The 26,222-nt window shown below is 54.3% G+C and overlaps 5 protein-coding genes across 5 annotated transcripts; 3 read left to right on the top strand and 2 right to left on the bottom strand.

Moving 5' to 3' along the window:
* Window positions 1-1,912: 1,912 nt before the first annotated feature.
* Window positions 1,913-6,339, bottom strand: B0T15DRAFT_535012 (RNA dependent RNA polymerase-domain-containing protein). Its single transcript, XM_062869473.1, has 2 exons — window positions 2,726-6,339; window positions 1,913-2,653 (listed from the first exon to the last, which is right to left on the bottom strand). The coding sequence occupies exons 1-2, from the start codon at window positions 5,902-5,904 to the stop codon at window positions 2,200-2,202; spliced, it is 3,633 nt and encodes a 1,210-aa protein (XP_062719702.1). The 5' UTR covers window positions 5,905-6,339; the 3' UTR covers window positions 1,913-2,199.
* A 745-nt stretch (window positions 6,340-7,084) lies between these two features.
* On the top strand, window positions 7,085-9,093 carry B0T15DRAFT_435949 (uncharacterized protein). Its single transcript, XM_062865825.1, has 2 exons — window positions 7,085-8,174; window positions 8,243-9,093. Exons 1-2 carry the CDS (start codon window positions 7,538-7,540, stop codon window positions 8,809-8,811), a joined length of 1,206 nt encoding a protein of 401 aa, XP_062719701.1. The 5' UTR covers window positions 7,085-7,537; the 3' UTR covers window positions 8,812-9,093.
* A 344-nt stretch (window positions 9,094-9,437) lies between these two features.
* On the top strand, window positions 9,438-11,671 carry B0T15DRAFT_417612 (Alpha/Beta hydrolase protein). The gene has a single exon (XM_062865495.1). It carries the CDS (start codon window positions 9,652-9,654, stop codon window positions 11,350-11,352), a length of 1,701 nt encoding a protein of 566 aa, XP_062719700.1. The 5' UTR covers window positions 9,438-9,651; the 3' UTR covers window positions 11,353-11,671.
* Window positions 11,672-12,116: 445 nt separating this feature from the next.
* On the bottom strand, window positions 12,117-13,550 carry B0T15DRAFT_417609 (uncharacterized protein). The gene is made up of 3 exons (XM_062865494.1): window positions 13,310-13,550; window positions 12,599-13,244; window positions 12,117-12,525 (listed from the first exon to the last, which is right to left on the bottom strand). Exons 1-3 carry the CDS (start codon window positions 13,379-13,381, stop codon window positions 12,296-12,298), a joined length of 948 nt encoding a protein of 315 aa, XP_062719699.1. The 5' UTR covers window positions 13,382-13,550; the 3' UTR covers window positions 12,117-12,295.
* A 1,156-nt stretch (window positions 13,551-14,706) lies between these two features.
* B0T15DRAFT_557328 (uncharacterized protein) lies at window positions 14,707-15,964 on the top strand (the record flags this gene model as incomplete). Its single annotated transcript, XM_062870444.1, has 2 exons — window positions 14,707-15,273; window positions 15,363-15,964. 2 exons carry the CDS (start codon window positions 14,707-14,709, stop codon window positions 15,693-15,695), a joined length of 900 nt encoding a protein of 299 aa, XP_062719698.1. The 3' UTR covers window positions 15,696-15,964.
* Between the last annotated feature and the right edge of the window lie 10,258 nt (window positions 15,965-26,222).

The raw sequence follows: 26,222 nt of genomic DNA, 5'->3' as shown, positions 1-26,222 counted from the left end.
CGCGCTAAGGACCTGGACCTCGGCATGGTTGGGTACGAGAGAGGTTCGCGGAGCCCGGGGGGAACGCACCCCGGCGACTCTGGCCCTCAAAGCAACCGAGCGGCAGCCCCTCCTCCAGGGAGTGCTGCTGCTCGACCGTGTCGTCCAGATCGGCGAGTCCAAGGAGGAAAAAGGCCTGCATCCACAAGGAGACGGAAGGGAGCATCGCCCCTTTCCCCGACTGGCTCTCGATCTTGTCGGTTCTGCCCCCCGCCCTGATCTACCATACAGGCCAGTCCAGAAGTGGGCTCTGGAGAAGGGAGAACGCTGAGCACAGACAACGGCCTCGCGAATCCCCTTTGCGGTCTAGAGACACCCGGCTCCTGGTAAATACGGACTCGCCTTCCGAGATTTGGCCAGCGCACACATCATCCTCGACCTGGAGGAATAACGAACCCAACCCTGCCGAGAGGAGGGTACAAATTCCTAGGCAGCACTGACTGAGTGAATTGGAGGCGGAGCTGGCCGAAGCCGAGACAAAGGATAGATAGCCCGGATGATGGATGGTCTGATGGATGGCCTGACGGATCCTCCCGCCCGACGCAGATCACAAACGAGGCCATCTTGAATGAACTACCCACTCTTTCCAAAACCAGGCTACTCCTGACGTGTCAGGGATACCTCGGCATTGCCAGGATTTCGGTCGGGGAGGGTGACATGGGGTTGGATCATTCCCGGCTCACGGCTACTAACTACTACTAGTAGTAGTAGCTCTCATATTCCGGGATACAGGCCTAGTAGTAGCGAGTGGTGAATAACGACTCGCTTGGAGGGGCGTACACCCCTTGGCTTTATGCAAGGAGAGGCTCTGAGTACGTCCAATGCAAGATCCAGGTCCGAGTCTATACTAGCTGTCGTGTAGATAGATTCCGAGCAGGATTCCCCCACAAGGACGAAGCCAAAATACATTTACCGGCTTTGCCTGCGAGACCGATTCGACGCAGCAGCTTGGAGAATTGTCCTGTCTTGGCCGGCTTGGAGGTGAGTGTCGGATGGCACGAAAGCTGGAAAGGGGAGGAGGAGAGAGTCGAGGGGGAGGCCGATGGGGGCGGCCATATACAATGATATGTCTGGCCTGAGTTCTCATTGTCGGGACATATCACGTACCTAGGCCGTGCCTCGTATTCATTGGCCTTATACGCATCACTAGTATCAACATCACAAGGACAGGAGACTGACGAAGAGAACCTAGAACTGCCCATGTGAATGTAGTCGATTCCTATGTGTAACCATAAGCCAAGAGGCCGAAATTTGGCAGGTCCTGTGTTAGAGTCATGCACCGAGGTGTCGGCAAGTGCTTGGGTCCCTACTCGTACTTGCCACCTTGGAGTTCAGGACGCTTGATATTTATTACGGTGTTACAATTCAATCAACCAAGGCCAAGCATCGATTGGGACTCGACAGGTTAAGAAACAGCTCGTAGTTTTTGCCCTTATCATAACTCATGAGACGAAATACATCAAGAACGGACCACAGTCGGGAAACTGCCTATCACCCGTTTCGTTGAGGATTCGAACACCTTTGAAAGAAGAATGGGAGTCCACAGTAGAGGCGAACACAGAAATATCCAGACCATTATTCGCGCATTACCTAGTACTTATATGAAAAGCCCTGCCTGAGCCATTGCCAGTCCGTCCCATCACAGTCAGGAGAGCGAGAAGAAAGACTCAGAGAAGAGAAGAACAGAGAAGAGAAGAAACAAGATATCATCGAAGAAGACCAAAATCGTCGTATCAGAGTGCATTGCATGGCAATCAAGTAATCAAAGCGAAACTGGCGGGCCGGCCGGACATAAAATGAATCAAGATATTAAAAACTCACACTCCACTGCCAAGACCGACGATGGAGCAAAAAAAAAAAAAAAACATACAACACCGAGGATTCCCCAGTGGTCACCCACCTGAGTACTGGTTCGGCCCTTGGTAGCTTAACTAAGGGAGAGCGGACGGGATCCCGTGTTTTCTACCAGGTATGGTCGTATGTGCTGGTTGAGAGGAAAAAGGAAACTTTATAAGGTGCCGCACACTTGTGAGACCGAGGTACGGTTTTTTCCATGGCCCCTTGGTAAGGCACCTTATTGATCAACCGAAGACAAAATGACCAGCCGAATCCAAGCCATGCTCAAGCAATGACTGCAGCGCCGATCAGGTTGATGGCCCCCTACTTACTGGGCCTGCCACCACCACCATAGGCATACGCCTGGCCCGCTCCCGAAACGGTACCCCTCTCCAGGGCAGTGAGCTCGCGCAGCAGGGTGGCAGCAGCGACAATCTTGAAACTCTCGAGATTATGCGCCGAGCTGCGATGGCGGGGCCGCAGGTCCCTGTCCTCCTCCTTCTTCTGGCACGCGACGTGCAGGCAGGCGAGACAGAGCTCCAGCGCGTCCAGCTCGCTCGTGTAGCCGCTGACCGAGGCCGGGTTGCGCATCTCGCGCGCGATGTAGGTCGTGATGCGCTCGAACTCGTCCTTGAGCTTGACGGAGCGGTCGCGCTGCCGGTGTGTCTGGACGCCGGATTTGTTCATGATGAAGCCGACGAATACTTCCAGCTCTCTTAGCGGTTGGTGCGGGTGGTCGGCGCCGTCGATCATGGTGCCGTGGATGTCTTCTTCGTAGCTGTGTGACAGACAGAGACGGTCAGAGAAGATGGTCATTGAGAGAGAGGGTTACGGCTGACAAAGCACTTACGCGTAACGGATCCTGTGCGCCTCGGCCGAGCGGTGTTGCCACTCCACCGGGCCGATGGCGCTCACTCGCTGGTGGATGGCGTCCAAAAGCTGGTCCCAGAACGAAGCGCTCCCGGCTCGGATTGCCATTTTGATGTCCTCGGCCCAGATCTTGTTCTCGTCCACCGCCCGGTAGAGCTGTCCCAAGAGCTTCGGGGAGCGATAGTACTGGTACCGAGGTCCTTCGTCGTTGTCCTCGTCATCCTCATCGTTCTGGGGTGCAACGTGTTGGTTCAGCACTTCAACATCAGACTTATTGTGGATCGTGATCTGCGGGCCGGGGGCGAGGAAGTCGGGCCGCCACTTCTCACTCCGAGGCAGGTCCCTCACTGAGACAGGCCGCCCCGTCTTGGAGAAGTCAACGGCAGAAGAGTGGAGCTCGGCCAGCTTGATGCAATCCGCATGCAGGGTGCCAGCCGGCCGCTGGTCAGCCAGTATCATGTGCCGAGTGGAGATCCGGCCTAGGCAATCCTGTCTCATGAAGTCGAAGAAGAAGGTTGCCAAATCCGAGGACGTCACTGGCCTGTTCAACTCTAACGGCTCGACTCGGGGGTAGTTAGCTGGACTAAAGGTCTTAACTCTGCCAACCAGCTCGGGATCCCAGATGATGTGGAAAGTGTCGCCGTCGAGGTCGCCTCCAGCGAGCTGACTGGGGAGATCTCGACTGCCCCACGTGCTGAACACGATGCAGTTCCGGTAGTGAACAAGAGGATGCTCGTTGGGCGGGATCGTGTTGTAAGCAACCCGGACGTCCCCGGGATGCATTGCGGGTGATCGCGTCACAATTACGGGGCCGGATCCAGGAGGCTCGGAATGGCGGTCACCTTTATCAAAGGTCACGTATACTTGTCCTTCCTTCAAGTATCCCGTTTCGTCCGGGACGCCAAAGAGTGTCATGCCTTTCCGGACGGGGATTCGGGACTTGTGTTTGAGGAGTCGAAGCTCCTGCAGAAGGATTGCCTCAACCGCTCCCCGAAGGAAGCCATCTTGGCGGTAGTCGAGACCCATAGCTTCCGTCTGGCGGAGGAATTTATGAAGCTGGATGCTTTCGCCGATCCTCTGCGCGCGGAGGAAACTCGCCGTGTTGTACACCGAGGCGGTTAACCCTTGAAGTCGCCGTACTTCTCTGCTTTGCAGCTCCAGGAACCACTCCCTTGGCGCCCCCATGTCCTCCATGATCTTGATCAGCGGGCGGTTCAGAACCATCGGGATCGGCTTGGAGCCCATATCACAGATCTCAAGCTGTTTATCATTGCTCGGAAACTTGATCATGGATGGACGAATGCATATCAAGTTGCCCACGAGGCGCGGGTCCACAGCCAGCATCCCCTTTGCGCCCGCCCACCGGATTTGGAAGCAAGTTGGGCATCCTTTGGATTTCGGTATGACGTTGTAGATGGCTTTGGCGGCACCGGGCGAGATCTTCCCGGAACCGTCGGTGAACACGCGGCCGTTCCGCTCAATGTCCGGTATTTCACGAACCTCAATGGCGTTCTCGTCGAGGTCCACAGCGTACGGTGTCTCGGAGAAGGCTTGCCCAATGCGGGCGGCGCGCCGGGCCGGAGACTTGATCTTTTCAAAGTCGCCGAGGCCCGTGACGATGTACTCCGGGATGTGCAGCTGGCCTTGGTGGACGAAGGATGCAGACAACCATGCCGAGTGGGCGCGGAGCGACGAGTGCGAGAAGCCCAAGAGCTTGTAGACCCTGCCAGCCACCATGACACCGCTCACTAATACCGCCTTGAACCGCTCATAGATGGAATCCAAAGATACCGTGTTATTGAAGAAGAGATCCTGGCCATTCTCATCGCAGAACTGCGCTCGGATGAAGTACGAGTGATCCGGGAACTTGCGGAGAATGCGGTTCATGGGCTCCAGCTCCGGGCCGTGAAACATTACGCGCGTCGGGGTGACAACGGCCCTGAAGATACGTGCCCGGTTCGGCGTTTCATCAAACTGGTTTTCCTTCACGGCACGGCTTTGCCGGACGAGCTGCTCGGCTTGTTCCAGATATTCCATGATACCGTCCACTTCGAACATCCCCGGGTCGCCCTCGGGCGACGGCCAGTCGATCCAGTCGAACAGCTTCTTGAAGGCGTCGACTGACACGGGCGGCTGCTGGCTCTCGGCCTTCTTGGCTGCTGCGAAGCGTGAAACTAGTCTCGAAGCCAGAGCGGAAATCGTGGCTGGGTGAAGATAACCGTTTGCCAGTAGCGCGTGGAGTAGGAACAAAAGGTCAAAAGGAAGCGAGTCACCGCGATTGTACTCGGCGAGCTCGGATTGCAGGGTTGCCGCAGCGTCGCTGAACCTCACTTGGCGTGCATGCTCGAACCCGAGATGATAGCGAGTGACAGGGAAGAGCTGTCGCGAGCTCATCCTGGATATCTCGCTTTGAAAATCGCTGTTGGCATGCCGAGTGATGGCGTTGGGAACTTTGAAATAGTAAACCAGACAAGTGGCCACGATGCGCTGATGGTTCTGGTCGATGGCCACTTGTCTCATGCGCTCGGGGGTCTGCTGGCGGATGGTGAACATTGAGAAGCGCGTTGTGATGTCGTCATTTCCCGTGGATTTTGGTGCTAGAATGGTCGGAGCCCACGAGAGGGTCACGGCTACGGTGCCGTCGTGCCACCACACAAGCTCAATGATGCTCTGGAAGGGCATGCGGAGTTGCACGTCTCGTCCGGTCAAGCGGACGAGGAGGTTTCGCTTGGTAAACTTCAGCTGACAACTCTCGTTCGCCGTCCATTCAGCCGTGAAGGTGAGCCGTTTGTCGTTGAAGGTGTAGTAGCCGCAGCTCAGCTCGGTTGCCGCCAAAGTCTTGACCGTCTCTTGCGGGACAGTCTCGTTCTGGATTCGTTGGCTGGCCTTGTGCTCAATAGCTCTCAGTGTGAGTTCGTTGACCGCCCGTTTGCTCTCTTGACAGACAACTCTGGATCCCAAGATGGTGATCTCTCTGTGGTGTTGCAGGAACCGGACGCCATCGGCTTTGTGGCGGAACGTGATATTTCCAATGTGCTTGCCCTTCGCCTTCTCGACCATGTAGTCCGTGATATGGAGTCGCTCCATAAGCGGCTGGAGCTGCGTCTCCAACGACCGATCCGTAAGACGGGGCAAAACATTACGCATAAAGACCTCCATTTCGTCGGAGCCGAATGACTGACCGAGGGGGTGAGAAAGGGGCGGCAGACGAGGCCTTGGAAAGCCTCGGAAACGGCGAGGTTTGGTCAAGTTGCGATTCGGCAGGTCTAGTTTGACTCAAACTTGAGTACAACGTCATACAATGGCATGGAACTGCACCGCACTCTGAGAACTGTGAAAGGACGCCCCGGGGGTCGACGCCCGGATGGTAGGCACGATGAGGTTAGGACCTCAGACCGAACTTGGGTCTTGAACTCGAGGCGAGAGCGCCTCGTAGGGAGTCTTGTTGCGCAAGCTGATGTTTGGAACGTTTGCGCAAGGCATGATAGGTAGCAGCAACCAGGAAGGAGCACGAGGGAGGAGCGGCTCTCCTTTTCAGGCCGCCACGACCCCCGTACTTTTCAGCGATAGAAGGGAGCATGAAGGGAGCAAGCATGGAGGGAGCTCCCGCAGCCAGATCAATTCAAATTCAACACCTCCCCATGAAGCAATGCGGGTTTCCGCTATCACAGAAGAATCCAGAACGTCAGTGGCCGCCGCCGTCAATACTTGCTGCACAGCTGCAGTGAGGCCCGCCATCGACGGGATAAGTGTTGGCGTCAAGCGATCTGGGCGGCTTGACTTATCGCAATGCGGGGCACCTCACAGTGACGGTATGCCTCACCGATTTCATTACCATTACTGCCCAATAGGACCAATGCCGTCTGACCTATGTTCGCGTTGCACAGCGCGACGGGAAGCCATTGAGGCCGCAAACGCTGCTGTCTTGCCAATGAGAAACCAGGAGGTAATGTTGTACGGAATAGGATGAGTGGCCTGCCCATTCCTTGAGTAGAGGTGCCATGTATCCATAAGAATATGCGCTTTTACAATTCCTCGTACCTATCTTTCACCAGCGAGGTAACGTGGTGGTGCGGGCACTGCCTATAAAATGTATAAAATCGTAACTTACCTCTACAAGCTGTTACACGGTAACAGTAATGACAGGGGATGTATGTACTAGTAGTCTCTGTTTTTACACTGAGATACCACCCCTTATGGTATTGTACAATAACTATCGGTAACTTACAGATCGCTGCCGAGATTTGCCCCTCTTGGCCCACTTGCCCGGATGATGCCAGGATCATGGAGCTTCCATTGCAACCTGCCCCGCGGTGCCCACATGCAACTCCCGCCGAACCAAACACGCCAACCCACCAGAGCTGCTCCAGGGACTAGAAAATCCGCGGTGCCATGCGGAGCAACAATGGAGCCTGACCCGTCGGATGCTGACGATTACTTTGGCTGAATAACCAATGCCGAATGGCCGCCGGCCGCTGACTGGTTGGAAACCCGCGCGCGCGACCAGGGCGCTAGGGGTCCTAGGGCGATGGGTTTCGCCTCCTTTGGATACTCCTTACGGAGACGAAAAATTGGAGGATGGGGGAAATGGAGAAAAAGGAACCCCGCTTCCGCCATCGTGTCGTCCTTACTTATTTAACCTCTCTTCGATCTTCAAATCCTGCTCGTTCCGCCTACCAGCTGAACTCTTCGCCATTCAACTTCTCTCAAGAGCGATCCTGACCTGAAGAGAGAGGAGAGTTCCTACAGTACACTTCTGCGGCTCACAAGACTCCACTGCTCCGTCGCGACTATGCCGCCATTCCGCGCCGAGCACATGGGCTCCCTCCTGCGGCCCCAGCGGCTGCTCGAGGTGAGGGAGACCATCCGTGAGAAGGGCGTTAGCCCCGAGGAGGCGGGCCTCCCGGCAGTGGAGGAAGAGGCCGTCGGGCATGTGGTCAAGCTGCAGCAGGATCTGGGCTTGAAGGCCGTCACCAGCGGCGAGTATAACCGCACGCGCTTCTGGGGTCTCATGTGGGACGAGTTCGAAGGGACCATCCGGCTCCAGGATGCCGACGCCTCGCTGTTCCGCCTGTACCACCCGGACGTCGTGTCCCTCATCGAGCCGGAGCGCAAGGTCATGCCGGGCGACTCGGTCATTGCGGGATCCAAGCTCAAGCACAGCCCCGAGAAGTCGCAGTCCAACCTCCACGAGCTTCGCCTGGTGCAGAAGTTTGTGCCGCAGAGCGAGTGGCCCAACATCAAGCTTACCATGATCACGCCAGCGTGGTTCCACATGAGGTATAAGCAGGGCCGTGCCTACACCAAGGAGGCCTACGCGAACGACGCCGAGTACTTCAAGGATGTCGCCAGGGTGTACCAGGCCGAGCTGGATCAGCTCTACAAGGCCGGCCTGAGGAATGTCCAGTTTGACGACCCTGGTCTTGCCTGTGAGTTCAATCCGTTCCCCCTTTTTCTTTCCTGCCTGTGTCTCTCGAAGCTCACCCTCTTCCTCTAGACTTCTGCTCCGACAAGTTCCGCCAGGGTTGGGCCGAGGACAAGGATAACATTGGCACGGTCGATGATCTGCTGGATGCGTACATTGAGCTGTACAACGACTGCATCAGCAAGTTGCCCGCCGACTTCCACACCGGCGTGCACCTCTGCCGTGGGAACTTCATCGGTGGCAGGTTCTTCGCCGAGGGCGGCTACGACGTGATTGCGCAGAAGCTCTTCACCAACCTCAAGGTCAACACCTTCTATCTTGAGTACGACACTGAGCGGGCGGGCGGGTTCGAGCCGCTCAAGTTCCTCCCCAAGGACAAGTACGTGGTGATTGGAGCGGTGTCGACCAAGCTGCGGGAGCTGGAAGACAAGGAGGAGATCAAGCGGCGGATCTACCAGGCGGCGGACTTTGTGGCCGAGGGCAGCGGCCAGACCCGCGAGGAGGCGCTCAAGCGCATCGCGGTCAGCCCGCAGTGCGGGTTCAGCACGCATGAGAGCGGCTACCCGCTGACCGAGGAGGACGAGAAGAAGAAGCTGGCGCTCATCCGGCAAATCGCCGATGAGATCTGGGGTGAGCCATGAGCGGGGCGGGAAGAGGAAAACTTCTGGAGGTACGCAATGAATCGAGCATGCGCTGGACGGGTTGGTCTGGCCGAGATGACCTAGGTGTTTTATGACTTCAACAGCAAAGGCAAAAAGGGGGGCCAATGCGGGAGTTGATTGGGAAGGCATGAAGGCCGGTTCTGGATATCAACTTCCAACCGCCAGAGGAATCGCCATGGGACTATGGAAATATAACAACCTGTCACGGCCGTTGCGTTAGTGACGTGCAATATACCTTGCTTCTCTGTCTGGAGGCGTGCCATTTGCCAACTCTGCCACGCGACTCAGGCCGACATGTGATGATCCAAGTCCCAACCGCTTCAGCATTTCGCAGGCAGTCCGAGCGCTGTAGTAGGGACAAGACTTTGAAACGTGATGGCGACGGGACTTCTGTCGATCCGTTTGAGGGAATGTAGAGAGCTGATCCTCAACTCCTCGAGCTCTTGTTGAGACGATAGTATTCTGTCACTTCTAACTATTCTCTACCAGCTCCGCTCCACTTCCTGCGGTTTAGTGCACCTCCGGAAAAACGCTTTGCCTATTGAGTGCCGCAGCCGGGACAAGAGCCGGGCTCCACTGTTTGGTCCGATCTTCCTCGACGGTCCCCCGACCCGGCGCTTTCCCGGTTATCACAACATAGAAGTGAGGACCTCTTTAACGGCTGGTTCATCGTCATCAACGACCTTGAAGCAACTAGATCTTTGAGAAGAACCGGATAACCACCCTCTACGGATTTGAAGACCAGGCGACCACGGAATAGTTCTAGACCACTACCGCTAGGAACTGCAACTCCACCTCCTCACCTTATAAATTATAGCCATGGACGGAAGCGGGCCAGGCATGCTGTACGTGACGATGCAGCCCCGCGAGGGGCTCTCGCCGGACCAGTTCCACGAGTGGTACAACAACGAGCACGGGCCGACACGGCTCCGACTGCCGCACATCTTCGCCAACGGGCTGCGGTACCGGGCCGCGGACGGCGAGACGCCGCATTTCCTGGCCGTCTACGACGTGACGTCGATGCGACACCTCGACACGCCCACCTACACGGACCTGCGCGCCAACCGGTCGCCGCGCGAGGCCGCCACCATCGGCCAGGTCGCCGTCGACCGCAAGTTCTTGGACCTCGTGGCCACGCAGCAGAGCCCCCTCTTCGCGCCCATCGAGCAGCTGACCGACGCCGAAGCGCAGGGGCTCGTGCTGGTGTCGGTCGAGGTGTCGCTCAAGCCGGGCGTCGAGGGCGCCGAAGAGGCCGTCGTGCAATGGTACCGCGAGGAGCACCTCCCGATGCTCTCCAAGATCCCCGGGTGGCTGCGCAGCCGCGTCTTCCGCACGCCGTCCGTCATCGAGGGCGGGAGCAGCGGTGCGGTCAAAATCGTCACGCTCCATGAATACGCCAAGGAGAACGGCCTCGAGGGTCCCGAGCACAAGGCGGCGATGAGAACCCCGCGGAGGGACGACGTGTTCGCCAAGTACATCGCCCACAAGGCACGCCGGACCTATGAGCTATTCTATGTCTTCGGCCCAGCGCCGAGGGATCTGCAGTCCCTGTCCCGCCTACCCCCCTCGGCCGCCTTCTCCACAGCCGACGGCAAGATCTCCACGGTCCCCGGCGGCGAGAAGGACGACGACGCAGCCATCAACGCCTTCGTCACCACACCCACACCACCCGACTCCGACTCCTCCGGCCAGACAATCCTTCCCTACCGCCTAGAGGGCAACCCCTCCCCCACGGCGCCCACTATAGCCTTCTGCAACTCGCTGCTCACCTCCCTGCACATGTGGGACCCCCTGGTGGCCATCCTCAAGTCCTCCCGCCCCGACCTGCGCATCCTGCGCTACGACACGCGCGGGCGCCACGACGACAACATCAACAACGTCCCTGTCCCCGCCACGCTGGACATGCTGGCCGACGACCTGGCAACCCTCCTCGCGGCCCTGCGCATCCCCAGGCTGCATGCGCTGGTGGGCGTGTCGATGGGCGGCGCCACGACGCTCAAGTTCGCGCTGAAGTACCCGGGCTTGCTGGACCGCTTTGTCGCGTGCGACTTCAATGTCGCGTCTAGCGACGCCAACACGGCTGCTTGGAAGGAGCGCATCGCCGTCGCTGAGGGGGATGATGATGATTCTCTTGAGGGTGGTGGTAGTGGTAGTGGCATGCGGAAGTTGGCGCGCCTGACGGTCGAGCGCTGGTTCCACCCGCACACTATGGCGCAGAAGAAGGATGTGGCGGAGTGGATGACCGACATGGTGGCGGCCAACAGCGTGCAGGGGTTCCGCTACTCGTGCCAGGCGCTGTGGAATTATAACCTGCGTGACGAGATGAAGGGTTGCACGGTGCCGGGCCTGTTTGTGGTGGGTGAAGGGGATGGGAAGGGGGCGCTGGTGAAGGCTATGGATGGGTTTAAGGGGTTGTTGGGTCCGCATGGAGGCGAGCTGAAGATTGTGCCGCTCGCCGGGCATCTGCCCATGTCGGAGTCGCCGAGGGAGTTCTGGGATGCCATTGCTGGGTTTGTTTGACGAGATCTAGTAGCTCGTTGCGGAAGCTTGTACAAGTAATACTGGATTGGGTGATCAAGTACGGCCTCGATGTAGTTACAGCCTCTCTCAGTAGGAGCCCAGAGCATCTATTCCTCGCAGTGACTCGTCTCGTCTTCGGCTCCGGCTTCGGCTCCAAACCAGAACTCGACCTGCTAGAAACCCAGCCGGCTCTGAATTTTGGTGTCAACCAACGACGAGTCTGTTGTCAAACAAAGCCTTGGATCCGAGAGACCACATTGTTTGTAGTTGCAGGATCAGCTTCTTCGGTATACACATCGCGGCGATCGGACACTCGCCGCTGGGATGGAATAGGTTCCAAATGGGTATCAGCTCCCCCGCCTGTGGACGCGCACCGGTATGAACTTTCCACAATATCTGTGGCATTCGTCTCCGGTCCTGAAAACGGCCGAAAAGGCCAGAGGTCTCCGGGTCGACGACTTCCCCGATTCTCACACAGTCCAAGATGGCTGCGGCCAGTCCGGCTGTCGCTATGGAACTGTCGTTACCCGAGGTAATAATGCCGCTCTTGGCTTCAAGTGCGTTTGTCCCAGGGAAGGCTATTCCGGGGAAGACCAAGTGGCGCACATCCTGGGGCCACTCGTAATTGCTTTGGGCGGTCCGGTCAGTTGGGAAGGCGGCAATCGGAATACCCACGCCCAGGCCCGTGACTGCAAGGTACTAGTAGGCACTTCTTTCCGGAACCGCGATGGTGTCTGGGTGGCCATGAATACCATGATTAACTGTAAGAATCCATATTCTTCATTCGCTGCCATGCTTGCGCAGGGATGCATATGACATGAGCTTCACTCTCACAGCTATTCTGATTACTTAGACAACAACTGTTGACATATTGCCGCCTTAGACTTTAGTTAGCATAGATACTCAGTATGGAATCAATTAGTCGCTTAACAATCTTCATTCGCTACCTCGCCGCCATCTCCCCGTCAAACAATGCCCGCTTGTCCTCGTCCTGAGCCGGCGGCGCGACAGCTATCTCTCCCCGCATGATCTCGATAACTGAAATGACAGGAAGGATCAACATGAGGAGGGAAAGCAGCTGGCCAAAGCTCCACTGCTTTTCGCCTTCATCACTGAGCTTCACATCGGGGTTGCCGAACGCCTGCGACAGGATGTACGCGCGGACCGTGGCTCCTGGGAAACAGCCTTGTTATTAGCAACGCTCCCTGCAGACACAAGATATTTGGGACCATTTATTTTTACTCACCAATGGCGATGGCGCACATCAGCACCAAACCAGCCAGCTGAATCGCCTTGTAGAAGCGCTGGCGCCGACTCTGCAGGTACCACGTGGCTAGCCCAAACACGACACAATTCCCCGCGATCGCAACAATAGTCCCGACGTAGTCCAGGCCACCCACGTTCGAACTCGTCGAATCAAACACCCACACACAGCCGATGGGCAGCGTTCCGGGCAGGCCCTTGACTTTGGTCTGCAGGAGGTACACGCCGTACACGCAGCTCAGCGCCAGGTTGACGAACATCAGCAGCTGGCGCATCCAGCGCAGCACCCAGTCGCGCTTGAAGTCGTGCACCAGCGCTAGTAGCGCCGCGTTGTGCGTCGCCGTGGAGAGTAGCGCCAGCATCCAGATCAGGAAGAAGTGGTACGGCACCAGCGACTGCGACTTCGCGAGTCCGACGCTCTGCAGCCCGATCCCGACCATGATCTGCTGGTCGGAGTAGCTGTTGAGGAGTTTGCGTCGGATCACGGATGGGTTGCTGGGGTTATTATTATTAGAGGAGGAGGAGGAGGAGGAGGAGGCCGAGCGACGAGAGCGCCATATTTCGGGCAGTACAAGGCTGGCGGATATGCCTAGGGCCAGGCCGGCTGTTATGACTGAGGAGAGGAGGACCTGCGATGCGTGTCAGTGGCATGAATAACGTGAAGTTTAAGGTCTGTGGGGGTTTAGGGACATACGCCGGCCCCCGCGATGCCTGCATCACTGGGCACAGCATCGGGAATGGCAGTGCAATTCTGCTTGTCGAACATAATAATGCGACGGGGTCATGAGCGAACCAGGAGGATTAGACGCGAAAGGAAAAGAAAAGGGAAGGGAACAAGCAAGCCCAAAACGCCAGCGAGAGATCCCCGAAAATTTCGCTGAACTGTCAAAGCATCTTGAAGAACTCAAAATCGAAAGTTTGAGGAGACGCTGTGCCTACGTGGTACTATTATTCTGTCTGAAACACGGCGATGCGGGCAGCCAAGGCCCCAGTTGCATGAAACACATACAATGACTGGACGAGAAGGAAGGAGGCCGCCGCGGCAAACGCAGCCGGGCGGCAACAATGAACGAATCATGGGTGCTAAATTTGGACATGAGAAGCCTAGGAGGGACCCTTTAAAGCTAGTGGAAAAAGGCGAGATCCATTCACCTTTGTTCTGCGCTTTGATCGAGTGCCTTTTATAACAAAGTGCAACAATGCGATTGTGGACTGTTTGACAGAGACGACCGGGGGTTTCAAACGACAACACCTAAAGTCAATAGAATGGCGACCTCGGTACATCTTCGCAAAGCATCTTGTAAGCACCGGAGGTGAAATATGCCCATCGATAAAGTCCCTGGTCTTGTTCTTTTGTGGCCCTTGACATGATGGTACGGAGCAGAGGACCGCATTAGAGACGGAACGTCAACAACGACGTGGAAGTAATTGCCACACCCGAAAGTTGCGCTCCGCAGTTTCCGTTGCTATGCATTGTCGCAGAAAACAAACAACTACCCCGCGGCAACACGGCCATTACTCCTTAAACCAACCAACACTCGATCGTAAAACGACCCAAAACGTCACGCGCACAAGTTTTGAATGGAACCTGAAGCCATTGCGGCCTGGATCTTGGACCAGGACGTCCCATTGCAGGCCTGCTCCAATGCCGACGCGTGTCGGCTGCGCCGTCGACGCTCCGATCTACCCGATAGCATCTACCGCGCAGCGAAGGGACGCCGAGTCCCCCTCGCCGAGGCCGATCCCAACTCTGGCTGCAAGATGCCAGATCTCAACAAGTCTGATTTGCGGCGCTCCCTGTCGCCTTTACCGTGTTCCTCAGCGTGGGTGGATCCGGAGTCATCCAGGTCACGGGCTTTTCGAGTTTGAGAAGGTCATCGGTATTCCTGACGGGGCTTGTGGAACGAGTGCGAGCACTGGCGCAGGGGCTTGGCTCTCTTGAGCCGGAAGTGGTGAACTGCCGGTCGCTTGCGGGAAGCTGAGCGGTGAAGGACATCGGCGCCGGAATTATAGGGGGTTGCGAGAACATCCTACGCAACCGTGGCGAACCTGCCTGCGGATCTGCGACTGTACTGGCCTCGGCATCAGCGAATGCATACGGTTCTTGATGGCCTGGCCGCTCGACATCCTTCCTCCTCGGACTACGCCCGCGCACTACAACTCTTTGAAGATATTTGGAGGGTAATACAAGGGGAGGGATACTTGCCGTGGGAGTTGAAGGGGATCTTGAAGGAGGAGCTGATGGTTAACGACTCACGCTTTGCGCCGATTGACAGGGTCGTGGTGGCCAGCCACAAAGAGAGGGACGATGCGTGTCGGCTCTTCCCGTCGCTTGGCGCCGACGAAGACCGGATGCTCGGCCTCCTTAGCCTCTACGACGAGCTCAAGGCCGTCCGCGATATCGTCGCTACCACTATGCGGTTCGTAAACACGTCCCGCTCCGAAGCGGCGTGGAATGACCACATTCACGGCCCACTATTGCGCCTCGCCGTCTCCAGTACGCCGCACGTTGGCGCCGAAAACATTTCGCACGCTGCCATTGCTAAAGCCTTCGTCCCGGCCGCGCGAGGGGAGCTCGAGGCCTTGGGCGGCAAAATGATCGACTACGCACTGCTTCTTCAGCCCGAAAAACATCTCGCCGTCCGTATCGCCAACTGCGTGGACGGCTTCGAGCGTCCACGGACCTTCAATCAATCGACGCACGGGCCGTTGTGTTACGAGCCGACGGCGTGCTAATCAAAACCAAGATTGACATTCGACGGCGTGCCGAAGGTAAGGCTCAGCTGGGTGTATGGTTAGCGGCCTGGTACGGCCGCGTGGCCAGATTCGAGCCACTGCCGTCCGCTGAGGCGGGCATCCCAACGAACCTGCCCTTCCTCCCTGTCCTGCTTGTCGTGTGCGAAAAGTGGGAGCTGTACTTCGCGTTTGACAGAGACAGTGGGTTCGAGGTGTGCGGGCCCCTCGAGACCGGAAGCACTGTGACCGTTGACGGTTCGTACCGCCTCCTTGAGGTGCTACGGCTGCTGGCGGGTTGGGTCGCCGGCGAGTTCCGTGGGTGGGTTGAGCGATGTGTTACATAGGAGCGGTTTTCAGTGATGATCTCATCCATAGGCTAGGAATCGCTACCGAGGTCAGCATAGTACGAAGATCTGGCAACCTTCAACTTGTCAGTCCCTCGCCCACTTTTGACGACAAATTGTTGGGTTTCATATTAATGCGCTACCCTTCTCTTGTTGGACGAGCTGTTGACGGCCTCGATTCCCGCAGCATTTGACATGAGTCGTCATACTCTGGGGCGCGCCTGCGGCCCCGCTAAACTCTCGGCTTGACGATCGTCATGCCCACACCTCGATCACGTCAATGAATAACGTGCTAGCTAGGGAGTAAGCTACATGGCTAGTTTTGAAAGGACCAAGATGACGGTATCAACCAAAATCAAGCATAGTTTGTCCCAGTTCGGACCTTGATATCAGCACTCCTGGTCTCCACACCCGAACTCTTGGGTATGTCCTGCCCGTTCCGCTAGAATGCGCCGGAAATCGTCGTCTCTCTTCTCGTGCTGGGCGAGGATGGCGCGTTCGGCTGGATGCAGGGACACAAGCCCGTAATGCTGCGAGGCGTGTATCTGACCGTACGGGAAAAGTCCGGCCCGCGCACCTGGGCCCATAGAGGGCCTCGGAGATGGGGAGGTCGACTGAGACACTGTAGCAGGCCTTCTGCATGCCGTTTAACCCCCCCTCGCCGCAGATGCCCATGACCCCTATAAGGATGGATGGCTTCTTGTCCGGGTGCTTGAAGCTCACCGGTCTGAGCGCCTTGTTAATAGTCTCCTGCCGGCTCGAGTGGTTAGCGGCGGTGAGGAGGCGGATGTTCCAGCGGTCGGACCGATGCCTATCTGTATACAACGCGAGCAGAATCGCAACCCCGGGACGCGAAACAAAATCTTGACTTTCGCACAGCTGCAATTGATGACTCAGCGAGCACGGACTAGCGCCTCACCCGCAGTTTTGCCGGCCGGGAACCCGTTCGCGTTCCCGGAGTGGGGCCGGCTCCGTAACAACTCCAAACGGCACCGGCGACGGGGCCCGGAAGGCGTCGCCCAATCTACTTGGTTCACACCCTATCCGGTCCCTTAGCTCGCACCCCGCGCAATCGCAATGGCGGTGTATTTTAGGCGCTAGGATCCCGTTCCCGTTCGGGGACGCGAACCAATTGCGCCCAACCCCCGAGCCTCGATATGCTAGCCTTGCTGGTCTTGCTAGCCTGGCTTGCGTATGCTATCGTTACCTCCCTCCTCTCCCCTCTAACTATAGAACTCCCTTCCTCCCTTACCTTTTCCTCGTTCTCCTACTCCTAACGTACTTTTTAACTCACCCTCCCTAGAGAACTCTCTTCCTCCCTTACCTTTTCGTCGTTCTTCTTATTCCTAACGTACTTCTTACCTTACTATAAGAGTATAACGATAGTTGCGTTTCTCTAGGGCGGACCTAGTTAAGGTTAAAGCGCTCCTCTAGGCTTATATGGTCTATGCTATCGAGGAGAAGGGTAATAAGAAGCTGTCATGAATTAACCTGCAGAGGCTGGTGGGGCCGACCTGCATGGTCTGCGGGCGGCGCCCGCGTCCAATCATTCTGGTCCTGGACGGACCAATCAGAAGAGGATCGAATGGATCGAGGTTTGATCCAGTCGAGCCAGGACGGATCTATGGGATCGATGTTTGATACCATCGATCCAGCAGAATTAGGTACACAGGTACCTAGGGAAGGAAGCTGTATATAGTTCTACCATTCTGTCACTCATTTAGATAACTAGCTTCCTCAGTGAGCAACCCAATACAAGCAGTAGAGTAGAGGCTACCTTACTGTGCAGACATTGCGGCAAGCATTGTTGTGAACCCTTTGGCTTCACTGAGACCTATAGCCCGACCAGACTACATTTGACCGGTGAACCCTTTCAGAGGCAGGACTGCCTGGTTTCGTTACAGCTTAACGTGCATTATAAGCGAGCCAAATATATAAGCGAGTCGAACACTCTCCACTACACTACCAACAATATCCTCAATTACAAAACAACAACACTAGGAACTGACAATAGTTACATTAGAAACAGCTGAATCTGAGGCTTCTGCAACCTCTTGGCAAGTGCGTGCATTATGGCCAGGCTTGCCGCACACATCACAGCACCGAACCTTCGTATGAGCCCCCCCTGCACCGCCACCATCCGGCTGTATTTCTTATGCCACCTCCCTAACCACAGCCTTTTGGTCCAGTAGATCTTTTACATCTTCTACTGCAAGTGATCCTCCAAGCTGTATATGTATTCTTTTAGCTCTTCGGCGCTTGCTTAGTACCTTGGTTGCCTTACGGAGCGAAGACACCTCTGCTTGAAGGAGAGCCACGTCATGCATTATAGCCATCGTACCCTTAGTAAGCTGGTCTATAGCAGCCAACATTGAAGTCGGGGGGCTATTTTGATGGTTGGCAATGCGAGTCTTGATAAGCGTTGACTATGACTCGGCTTCTCGTGAGTTGTATGGTGTCTGGAAGACCCAAGATTGTATAGTGCCCGGCCGTGAGGTTTGGGGGTATTGGTGTACGAAGCTTGATATCTAGCTTTGAAAGCACCCTCTCTAGATCGTATGGCACAAGGCCAGCCCCTATAAAACCGCCTTGGATGTTCCTCTTAGTGATAGAGGCAAAGAAGGCTGCGCGAAAGGCATAAAGGAACTCGAGCATGCTTATATAGTTGATATATACGCGTATCAAGTCCTCGATCTGGCGACCGTACGCCTGCTTCAACGGCCTAAAGTAGCCAATATCAAGTGGCTGGAGGAGGTGGGAGGAATGTAGAGGTATGCAGAGCGTGATTGTCGTGAACTAACCATATATGTAGGCCGGCGGGGCCGCAGCCAGGCGCAGAGCACCATCGGGAATGGGACGCAGTGCGGACCCCAGACGGCTCATTGCTTGGCAATATGAGCGGAGGGCTCATTGTTTGGCAATATGAGCAGGCTTAATGTGATCAGTGATGAGCGCGATAAGCGGCTCATCTAGATTATCAATGAGCCAGACGATCCAGGTGCAAAAGTACCTAGGGAGGAAGCTATATATAGTTCTACCGTTCTGTCACTTATTTAGATAGCTAGCTTCCTCAGCGAGCAATTATTTCAAGCAGTAGCCTTTACCTATTATGCAGATATTGCGACCTGCATTGTTGTGAACCTTTTGGCTTCACCGAGGCCTATAGTCCGACCAGCAGATACCTTCGACCGGCGAACCCTTTCAGAGGCAGGACTGCCTGTAGTTTCGTCACACTTTCGTGGCTATCAAGGATTAACAACCGGTATTTGCCCTTTATCCGAGGTGCTATATAGTAGTCGAAGTGCTTGATCCAATCAAGGCCTACTGCATTGGTAGTCCAGCCATTGTCAGTGGTTGCAATGCGCCAGTCGGCCGGGAGGTTGTACTCGGTATACCAGTTGGCGAGATGGTATTGCGCTGCTAAGATGATAAACGGAGGGATAACCTAGCCAAGAGCATTAACGCCTTGGATTACCGTTGCCCATTCTGTGACGAAACCGCAGGCAGTCCTGCCTCTGAAAGGGTTCGCCGGTCGAAGGTATCTGCTGGTCGGACTGTAGGTCTCGGTGAAGCCAAAGGGTTCACAACAATGCAAGTCGCAATGTCTGCACAGTAATGTAGGGCTACCTTACTGCTTGTAATTGCTCACTGAGGAAGCTAGCTATCTGAATGAGAGGCAGAATGGTAGAACTATATACAGCTTCCTCCCCTAGGTATCCCGTACCTAGATCTCTGGAACATTTGGAACAATTGTCGTTCCCATTGTTCCATCTGGAACAACGTTCCTTGGCGTTGTTCCCCAGGAACAATCGTTCTTGGCATTGTTCCTGATTTCCCTAATCCTCATTGGTTCCTTCTTCCTCGTAATGATTGGGTACGGGCGCCGCCCGTTGACCATGCAGGTCGGCCCCCACCGGCCTCTGCAGGTTAGTTCATGACACATTCGCGGTCGCCAGGCTAAGATAGCTTTGCCTTGCTACGGCCATCCGAGGTTGTAACTACTATTCCCGGGAAGATATTACCTATTATAAACCTAGTTTCGTCGAAGTTGTAGATATTGTCATCTACGATACTGTACTTGGCCTTGACGTTCTATATAAGGGTAAACAATTCGCCAATAACCTTCAGATCCTCGCATTTAGCTCTCTGGTAGTCGTATCTACGCGTATAACGCGTCCGGAGCTCTGGCTGGCGTTTAACAAAGTTATACGCCTAGAGCTTGCCGACAAAGGGCGCTTTGCGTATGCATAGCAGTTGGTTAGCTATATCTTCTATACTATATAGTCTCGGAGGAAAGGCTCGCTTAGATAGCTCAATTATATACTGAACAAGAGACTTCTCTTCGGAATCAGTGAGCCGCCGCGAGTTGGGCGTTGTGTCGCGTCGTGCAAGCTTGCCGTCGCATTGGTTTCAGATAGTATTGACTATGACGTTATAGATCTTTGCTGCGGCGCGAAGACTAAGTTTTGGGTTCTTTTTAATAGCTTCAAGGGCTAAGATTACCCTAGATTCTCTTGAAGCCGAAGACATTGTTAGGTGTAGAGGATTTTGGTTGTAGTATGGAGAGAAGACGCGTCGCGGTCAAAGTGTTCAATTCGCTTATATATTCATCTCGCTTATAAGATACGTTACTCAATCGCCGTAGCTAATTCCTAATTACCAGGCTAAACTACCTTACCTCTTCCACGTCGATCGGCACGTATAACTACTATAGATACCTAGAAAACGCTGATTATAAAGCCAGTCTTATTGAAGTTGTAGAAGTTGCAGTCGTTGCGGATGCCATACTTCGCTCTCATGTTATATATAAGCTTCAACCACGCACTAATAATCTATAGATCTTTGCAAAGGGCTCTCTGAAAATCGTATATGCGATTGAAACGCATCTTAAGTTCCGGTTGTCGCTTGACGAACTTCTCAGCCTAGTGCTTGCCGACGCGTCCGCCGTCGCGTTGCGCGAGTAGCAGATTAGTTATATCTTCAACACCGTCATGTCGGGGCGCGAATCCTCGCGTACCCAGGTCCAATATATATAGAACAAGGCTCGTAAGCAATGGTCTGCAGAGCAAGCGAAGCGCTTGTACTCCTCTAAGAACAGATCTACACCGGGGGTGCGATAGCCTTTATCGATGACTTCAATGCGTAGGTTACGAGACCCACGGCATAGAGCAACCGCAAAGGCATCGAAGCCATTATCAAGAACGCCCTAGATTGGGAGAGAAGGAGCGGTACAACGTTCAAGGCTGAGAAAACAGCAATTATACACTTCGCTCGCAAATTATATAAGACGGACGCGCTACCTTTTATCATTAAGGGACAGACTGTCGAACCTCAGAGCCATATCAAAATCCTTGGAGTGGTTATAGATGCGAAGCTGAAGTTTAAAGAACATATCTCGAGGGCTAAGTCCAAAGGCTTGGAGGCGGCAATGGAATTACGCCGACTCCGAGGACTATCTCTATCAACTGCGCGGCAGCTATTTATATGCACCGTCGCCCTGCGCGTGGACTACGCTACCACTGTTTGGATGCACGCATACAAGGACAAACTCGTGGGGCCTATCAATAGGGTCTAGAGAAGCAGAGGCCAACGTCGCCAGCGTACAAGACCAGTTCTAGAGACGGGCTATTAAGCTATAGACGGACATTCACACCCTACTAGATACCTATCCACTATATAGAAACCTATCTCGAATGCGGAAGTTTAGGAGACAACCCGCTTACTGCTATACTAGGTGGTAGATGCACTTAAAGATATAGCGATAGAGGAGTTGAAAACCATCAACCCGTTTACGTTACCATCGTGGGAAGAACGCGTACTAACCATTATAGACGAGCTGATAGCGATAACGTATCTTATAAGCGAGCGGGACATATAAGCGAGCGGGACACTCTCCACCACTCTACAACAACCATCCTCAATTGCAATACAATAAGACCATTAACTAACTACAATTATATCAGAAACAGCTGAATCAGACCCTTCTACAACCTCCTGGCACGTACGGGCATTATAGCCAGGCTTGCCGCACATATCAGAGCACCGAACCTTCGTACGAGCCTCCCCTGCACCACCACTATCCGGCTCCTTTTCTTGCGCCATCTCCCCAACCACGGCTTTCTGGTCCAGTAGATCCTTTGCATCTTGTACCGTAAGCGATCCTCCAAGCTGCACGCGTATTCTTTTGGCTCTCCGGCGCTTGCTGAGTGCCTCGTTGGCCTTACGGAGCGAAGAGACCTCGGCGCGAAGAAGAGCCATCTGGTGCATTATAGCCATTGTACCCTTGGCCAACTGGTCCACAGCAGCCAACATCGAGGTTAGGGAGCTATTTTGATGGTTGGCAATACGAGTCTTGATGAGTGTAGACTGCGCATTGGCTTCCCGGGAGTTATATGGTGTCTGGAAGACCCAAGACTATACAGTGTTAGGCCGTGAGGTTGGGGGTGTTGGTGTACGAAGCTTGATATCCAGCTTAGAAAGTACCCTCTCTGGATTGTATAGCATAAGGCCAGCACCTATAAAGCTACCCTATATATTCTTCTCCATCATAGAGGCGAAGAAGGCCTCGCGGAAGGTATAGAGGAACTCGAGCTTGCTTATATGGTTGATATATATACGTATTAAGTCCTTGACCTGGCGACCGTACGCCTGCTTTAGCGGCCCAAAGCAGCCAACATCGAGTGGCTGGAGGAGGTAGGAGGAATGCGGAGGTATATAGAGTATGATAATATGATGCTCCTGGCAGTAGAGCTCGAATTCGGTCGAGTGGTGGCTCTTATGGCCATCGATGATCAATAACCGATATTTGCCCTTTATACGAGGTGCTATATGGAAGTCAAAGTGCTTGATCTAATCGAGGGCTATAGCATTGGTCGTCCAGCCCTTCTCGGTGGTCGCGATACGCCAGTCGGCCGGGAGGTTGTACTCTTGATACTAGTTGGCAAGATGGTATTGCGCGGCTAAGATGATGAAGGGTGGGATAGCCCAGCCGAGGGCATTGACTCCTTGGATTACCGTAGCCCACTCGCGGTTACCAGGCTGGGCCAGCTTGGCCTTGCTACGGCCATCAGAGGTCGTAACTACCATGCCTAGGAAGATGATACCCATTATGAACCCAGTCTCGTCGAAGTTATAGATATCATCATCCATAATGCCGTACTTGGCCTTGACATTCTATACGAGCGCGAACCACTCGCCAATAACCTCTGGGTCCTCATACTTGGCCCTCTAGTAGTCGTATCGACGTGACTAATGCGTACAGAGAGTGGGCTGGCGTTTAACGAAGTTGTGAGCCCAGAGCTTGTCGACAGGGGGCGCATTGCGTACGCGTAGCAGTTGGTTGGCCATATCTTCCATACCATATAGCCTTGGTGGAAAAGCTCGCTCAGATAGCTCAGTTATATACTGGACTATAGCCTTCTCTTCTAGATCGGTAAGCTTCCATGAGTTGGCTGGAAGATCGCGTCGTATAGGCCGGCCGGTACGTCGGTAGCCGAGGGTTGAAACTGGCACGTTATAAAGCTTGGCCGCGGCTCGGAGGCTTAGTTTCGTATCATTTTCAAGAGCTTTGAGGGCCAAGGTTACCCTAGCTTCCTTTGAAGTGGAAGACATCTTTAGTTGTAGGAAAAACGCGTTGTTGGAGGTGGATGAAGAAGGACTTGTCGTGCCAAGAACTTAGTGTCCCGCTCGCTTATATGTCCCGCTCGCTTATAAGATACGTTATAGCGAGATGCTAACTATAATATACGTATCGCCGTAAGCAGCTCGGCACGGAACGGTATAGTAGGGGTTAGCGGAGTTGTTACGCTGCCGGCGTCTATACATAGTAGCGCAAAGCTTGGGACCTTTGCCTCTACACTCGGGGCAAGATCGGAATAGAGCCTATATTCTAGAGAGCTTGTAGCAATAGAACGCGCTTTAAGCACGCTGCCAGCGCTTAGATCTGCCAGCATTATACTATCAACAAGCAATAAAGCGGCTGTTCTCATACTCCGGCACCCCCGATAGCAGTCCGGCCAGTACTATATCCGCTACATCTATAATTCTATTAGAGCGCTATAGAGAACCGGGAACAGAGTAATGATACGATGAATCTCTGCGAGCGAAGAGGACAAACTCTTGAACATCGCCAAGGAACAATCCAGAGAAGCCTTCTAACAGGGCGCCACTCCGCAAATACAATCGCCTAGAGCGCGGTCGATAACGCTCAACATGGTATAATCCAAGAGAGGCATTAGTGGGCACTTGCTAGAGAACGTCGGACGTCATTCTAAAAGGGTCGACATAGCACTGCTAGGCAAATATACGAGACAGCTCTATAACCGCCTATCATAGAAGGAAGCCAGCGTGCTCGCTTAGCTTAGAATAGGCATAGCAAGGCTCAACACTTACCTCCACCAAATTAGAGAGCCCTGTTAGAGCAGTGCGTATATAGATAAGCAAGCAAGACTATTGAACACTTCCTATTCTAAAATAGAAAATAGACCCTATATAAAACTAAGATGCTCTAGTAGATAGATATTGTGATAGATTGAGCTACCTGAACCACTCGGCTAACTCGCACCTTCCAAAAGGATGCCGATATCGCAAGTCCCCCAACCTTGCGACTCTGTGGTTCATATACGCGTTCATGCAGGCGCGCCATAGCACATGCTCCACTCGGCCACACCGAGGAGCAACCTGCTGTGACAGATATCTATAGAAGTAATATTTCATTCTATCTTAGCAGGAAATCACTGTTAGATAATAGCGACTAGACTCTAAACCTATAGGCCATTTAGGCAACAATATAGTTCACAATAGCCACGGGCCAACTTGACGCGAATCAACTATAGGCTGACTAAATCACCCTACCAACCATCCACTACTTTCCACCGAACCTGCACTCATCACCTCGTGCTATAGACAGCAGGCACTGCTTTAGCCGCCGAGAATAGGACGTTGAACAGTTGGAGAATTGCCTTCAAGCCAGCCTACTAACAATCCTACTAACCCACGAGAACCTATAGAGAAATGACAAAAGAGAGAGCATAAGCTAGAATGATTACTACATAGGCTATAAGGAGATCAGGACATAACGTTATCTTGCGAAATATACGGTTAACGTACATTATCAGCGAGCGGGACATATCAGCGAGCGGGACATATCAGCGAGCGGGACACTCTCCACTACTCTATAACAACTACTCTCAATTGCAATGCAACAACACTAAGAACCAACTACAATTACATCAGAAACAGATGAATCAGACCCTTCTGCACCCTCCTGGCAAGTGCGGGCATTATGACCAGGCTTGCCGCATACACCATAGCACCGAACCTTCGTACGACCCCCCCCAGCACCACTACCATCCAGCTGTGTTTCTTGCATTGCCTCCCCACCTATAGCCCCCTGGCCTACCACCTCCTGTGCCTCCTGCACAGTAAGTGATCCTCCAAGCCGTACACGTGTTTTTTTGGCTCTCCGGCGCTTGCTTAGCGCCTCGTTGGCCTTGCAGAGCGAAGACACCTCTGCCTGAAGGAGGGCCACCTGGTGCATTATAGCTATTGTACCCTTGGTAAGCTGGTCCATAGCAGCCAACATCGAAGTCGGGGAGCTATTTTGATGGTTGGCAATGCGAGTCTTGATGAGCGTTGACTATGAGTTGGCTTCTCGGGGGTTGTGTGGTATCTGGAAGACCCAAGATTGTACAGTGCCTGGCCGTGAGGTTGGGGGTGTTGGTGTACGAAGCTTGATATCTAGCTTCGAAAGTACCCTCTCTGGATCGTACGGCACAAGGCCAGCCCCTGCAAAACCGCCCTGGATATTCCTCTTGGTGATAGAGGCAAAGAAGGCCGCGCGAAAGGTACAAAGAAACTCGAGCTTGCTTATATGGTTGATATATGCGCGCATCAAGTCCTCGATCTGGCGACCGTACGCCTGCTTCAACGGCCCAAAGCAGCCAACATCGAGTGGCTGGAGGAGGTGGGAGGAATATAGAGGCATGCAGAGCGTGATAATGTTGTTCCGCTGGCAGTAGAGCTCGAACTCGGTTGAGTGGTGGCTTTCGTGGCCATCGAAGATCAACAACCGGTATTTGCCCTTTGTCCGAGGCGCTATATGGTAGTCGAAGTGCTTGATCCAATCAAGGCCTACCGCATTGGTAGTCCAGCCATTCTCGGTAGTTGCAATGCGCCAGTCGGCTAGGAGGTTGCACTCAGTATACTAGTTGGCGAGGTAGAACTGCGCTGCTAAGATGATGAACGGAGGGATAGCCCAGCCAAGGGCATTAACGCCTTGGATCACCGTCGCCCATTTACGGTTGCCAGGCTGGGCTAGCTTCGCCTTGCCACGGCCATCCGAGGTTATAACCACTATGCCCGGGAAGATAATGCCCATTATAAACCCAGTCTCGTCGAAGTTATAGATATCGTCATCTACGATACTATACTTAGCCTTAACATTCCGTACAAGGGCAAACCACTCGCCAATGACCTTCGGATCCTCGCACTTTGCCCTCTGGTAATCGTATCTTCGCGAATAACGCG

This window comes from Chaetomium strumarium (assembly GCF_033439665.1).
Source record: "Chaetomium strumarium strain CBS 333.67 chromosome Unknown B0T15scaffold_5, whole genome shotgun sequence".
NCBI lineage: Eukaryota > Fungi > Ascomycota > Sordariomycetes > Sordariales > Chaetomiaceae > Chaetomium > Chaetomium strumarium.
Note: the sequence above shows the minus strand (reverse complement) of the source record. Positions and strands in the feature narration are given on the sequence as shown.

Excerpts from the sequence above, each read along its gene's own strand:
- B0T15DRAFT_535012 (XM_062869473.1), bottom strand. The coding sequence starts at position 5,904 with ATGGAGGTCTTTATGCGTAATGTTTTGCCCCGTCTTACGGATCGGTCG. Across the intron at positions 2,654-2,725 it reads GCGCACAGGATCCGTTACGC|CTACGAAGAAGACATCCACG; the intron begins GTAAGTGCTTTG and ends TCTGTCACACAG.
- B0T15DRAFT_435949 (XM_062865825.1), top strand. The coding sequence starts at position 7,538 with ATGCCGCCATTCCGCGCCGAGCACATGGGCTCCCTCCTGCGGCCCCAG. Across the intron at positions 8,175-8,242 it reads TGACGACCCTGGTCTTGCCT|ACTTCTGCTCCGACAAGTTC; the intron begins GTGAGTTCAATC and ends CTCTTCCTCTAG.
- B0T15DRAFT_417612 (XM_062865495.1), top strand. The coding sequence starts at position 9,652 with ATGGACGGAAGCGGGCCAGGCATGCTGTACGTGACGATGCAGCCCCGC.
- B0T15DRAFT_417609 (XM_062865494.1), bottom strand. The coding sequence starts at position 13,381 with ATGTTCGACAAGCAGAATTGCACTGCCATTCCCGATGCTGTGCCCAGT. Across the intron at positions 13,245-13,309 it reads CAGGCATCGCGGGGGCCGGC|GTCCTCCTCTCCTCAGTCAT; the intron begins GTATGTCCCTAA and ends CACGCATCGCAG. Across the intron at positions 12,526-12,598 it reads GATGTGCGCCATCGCCATTG|GAGCCACGGTCCGCGCGTAC; the intron begins GTGAGTAAAAAT and ends GCTGTTTCCCAG.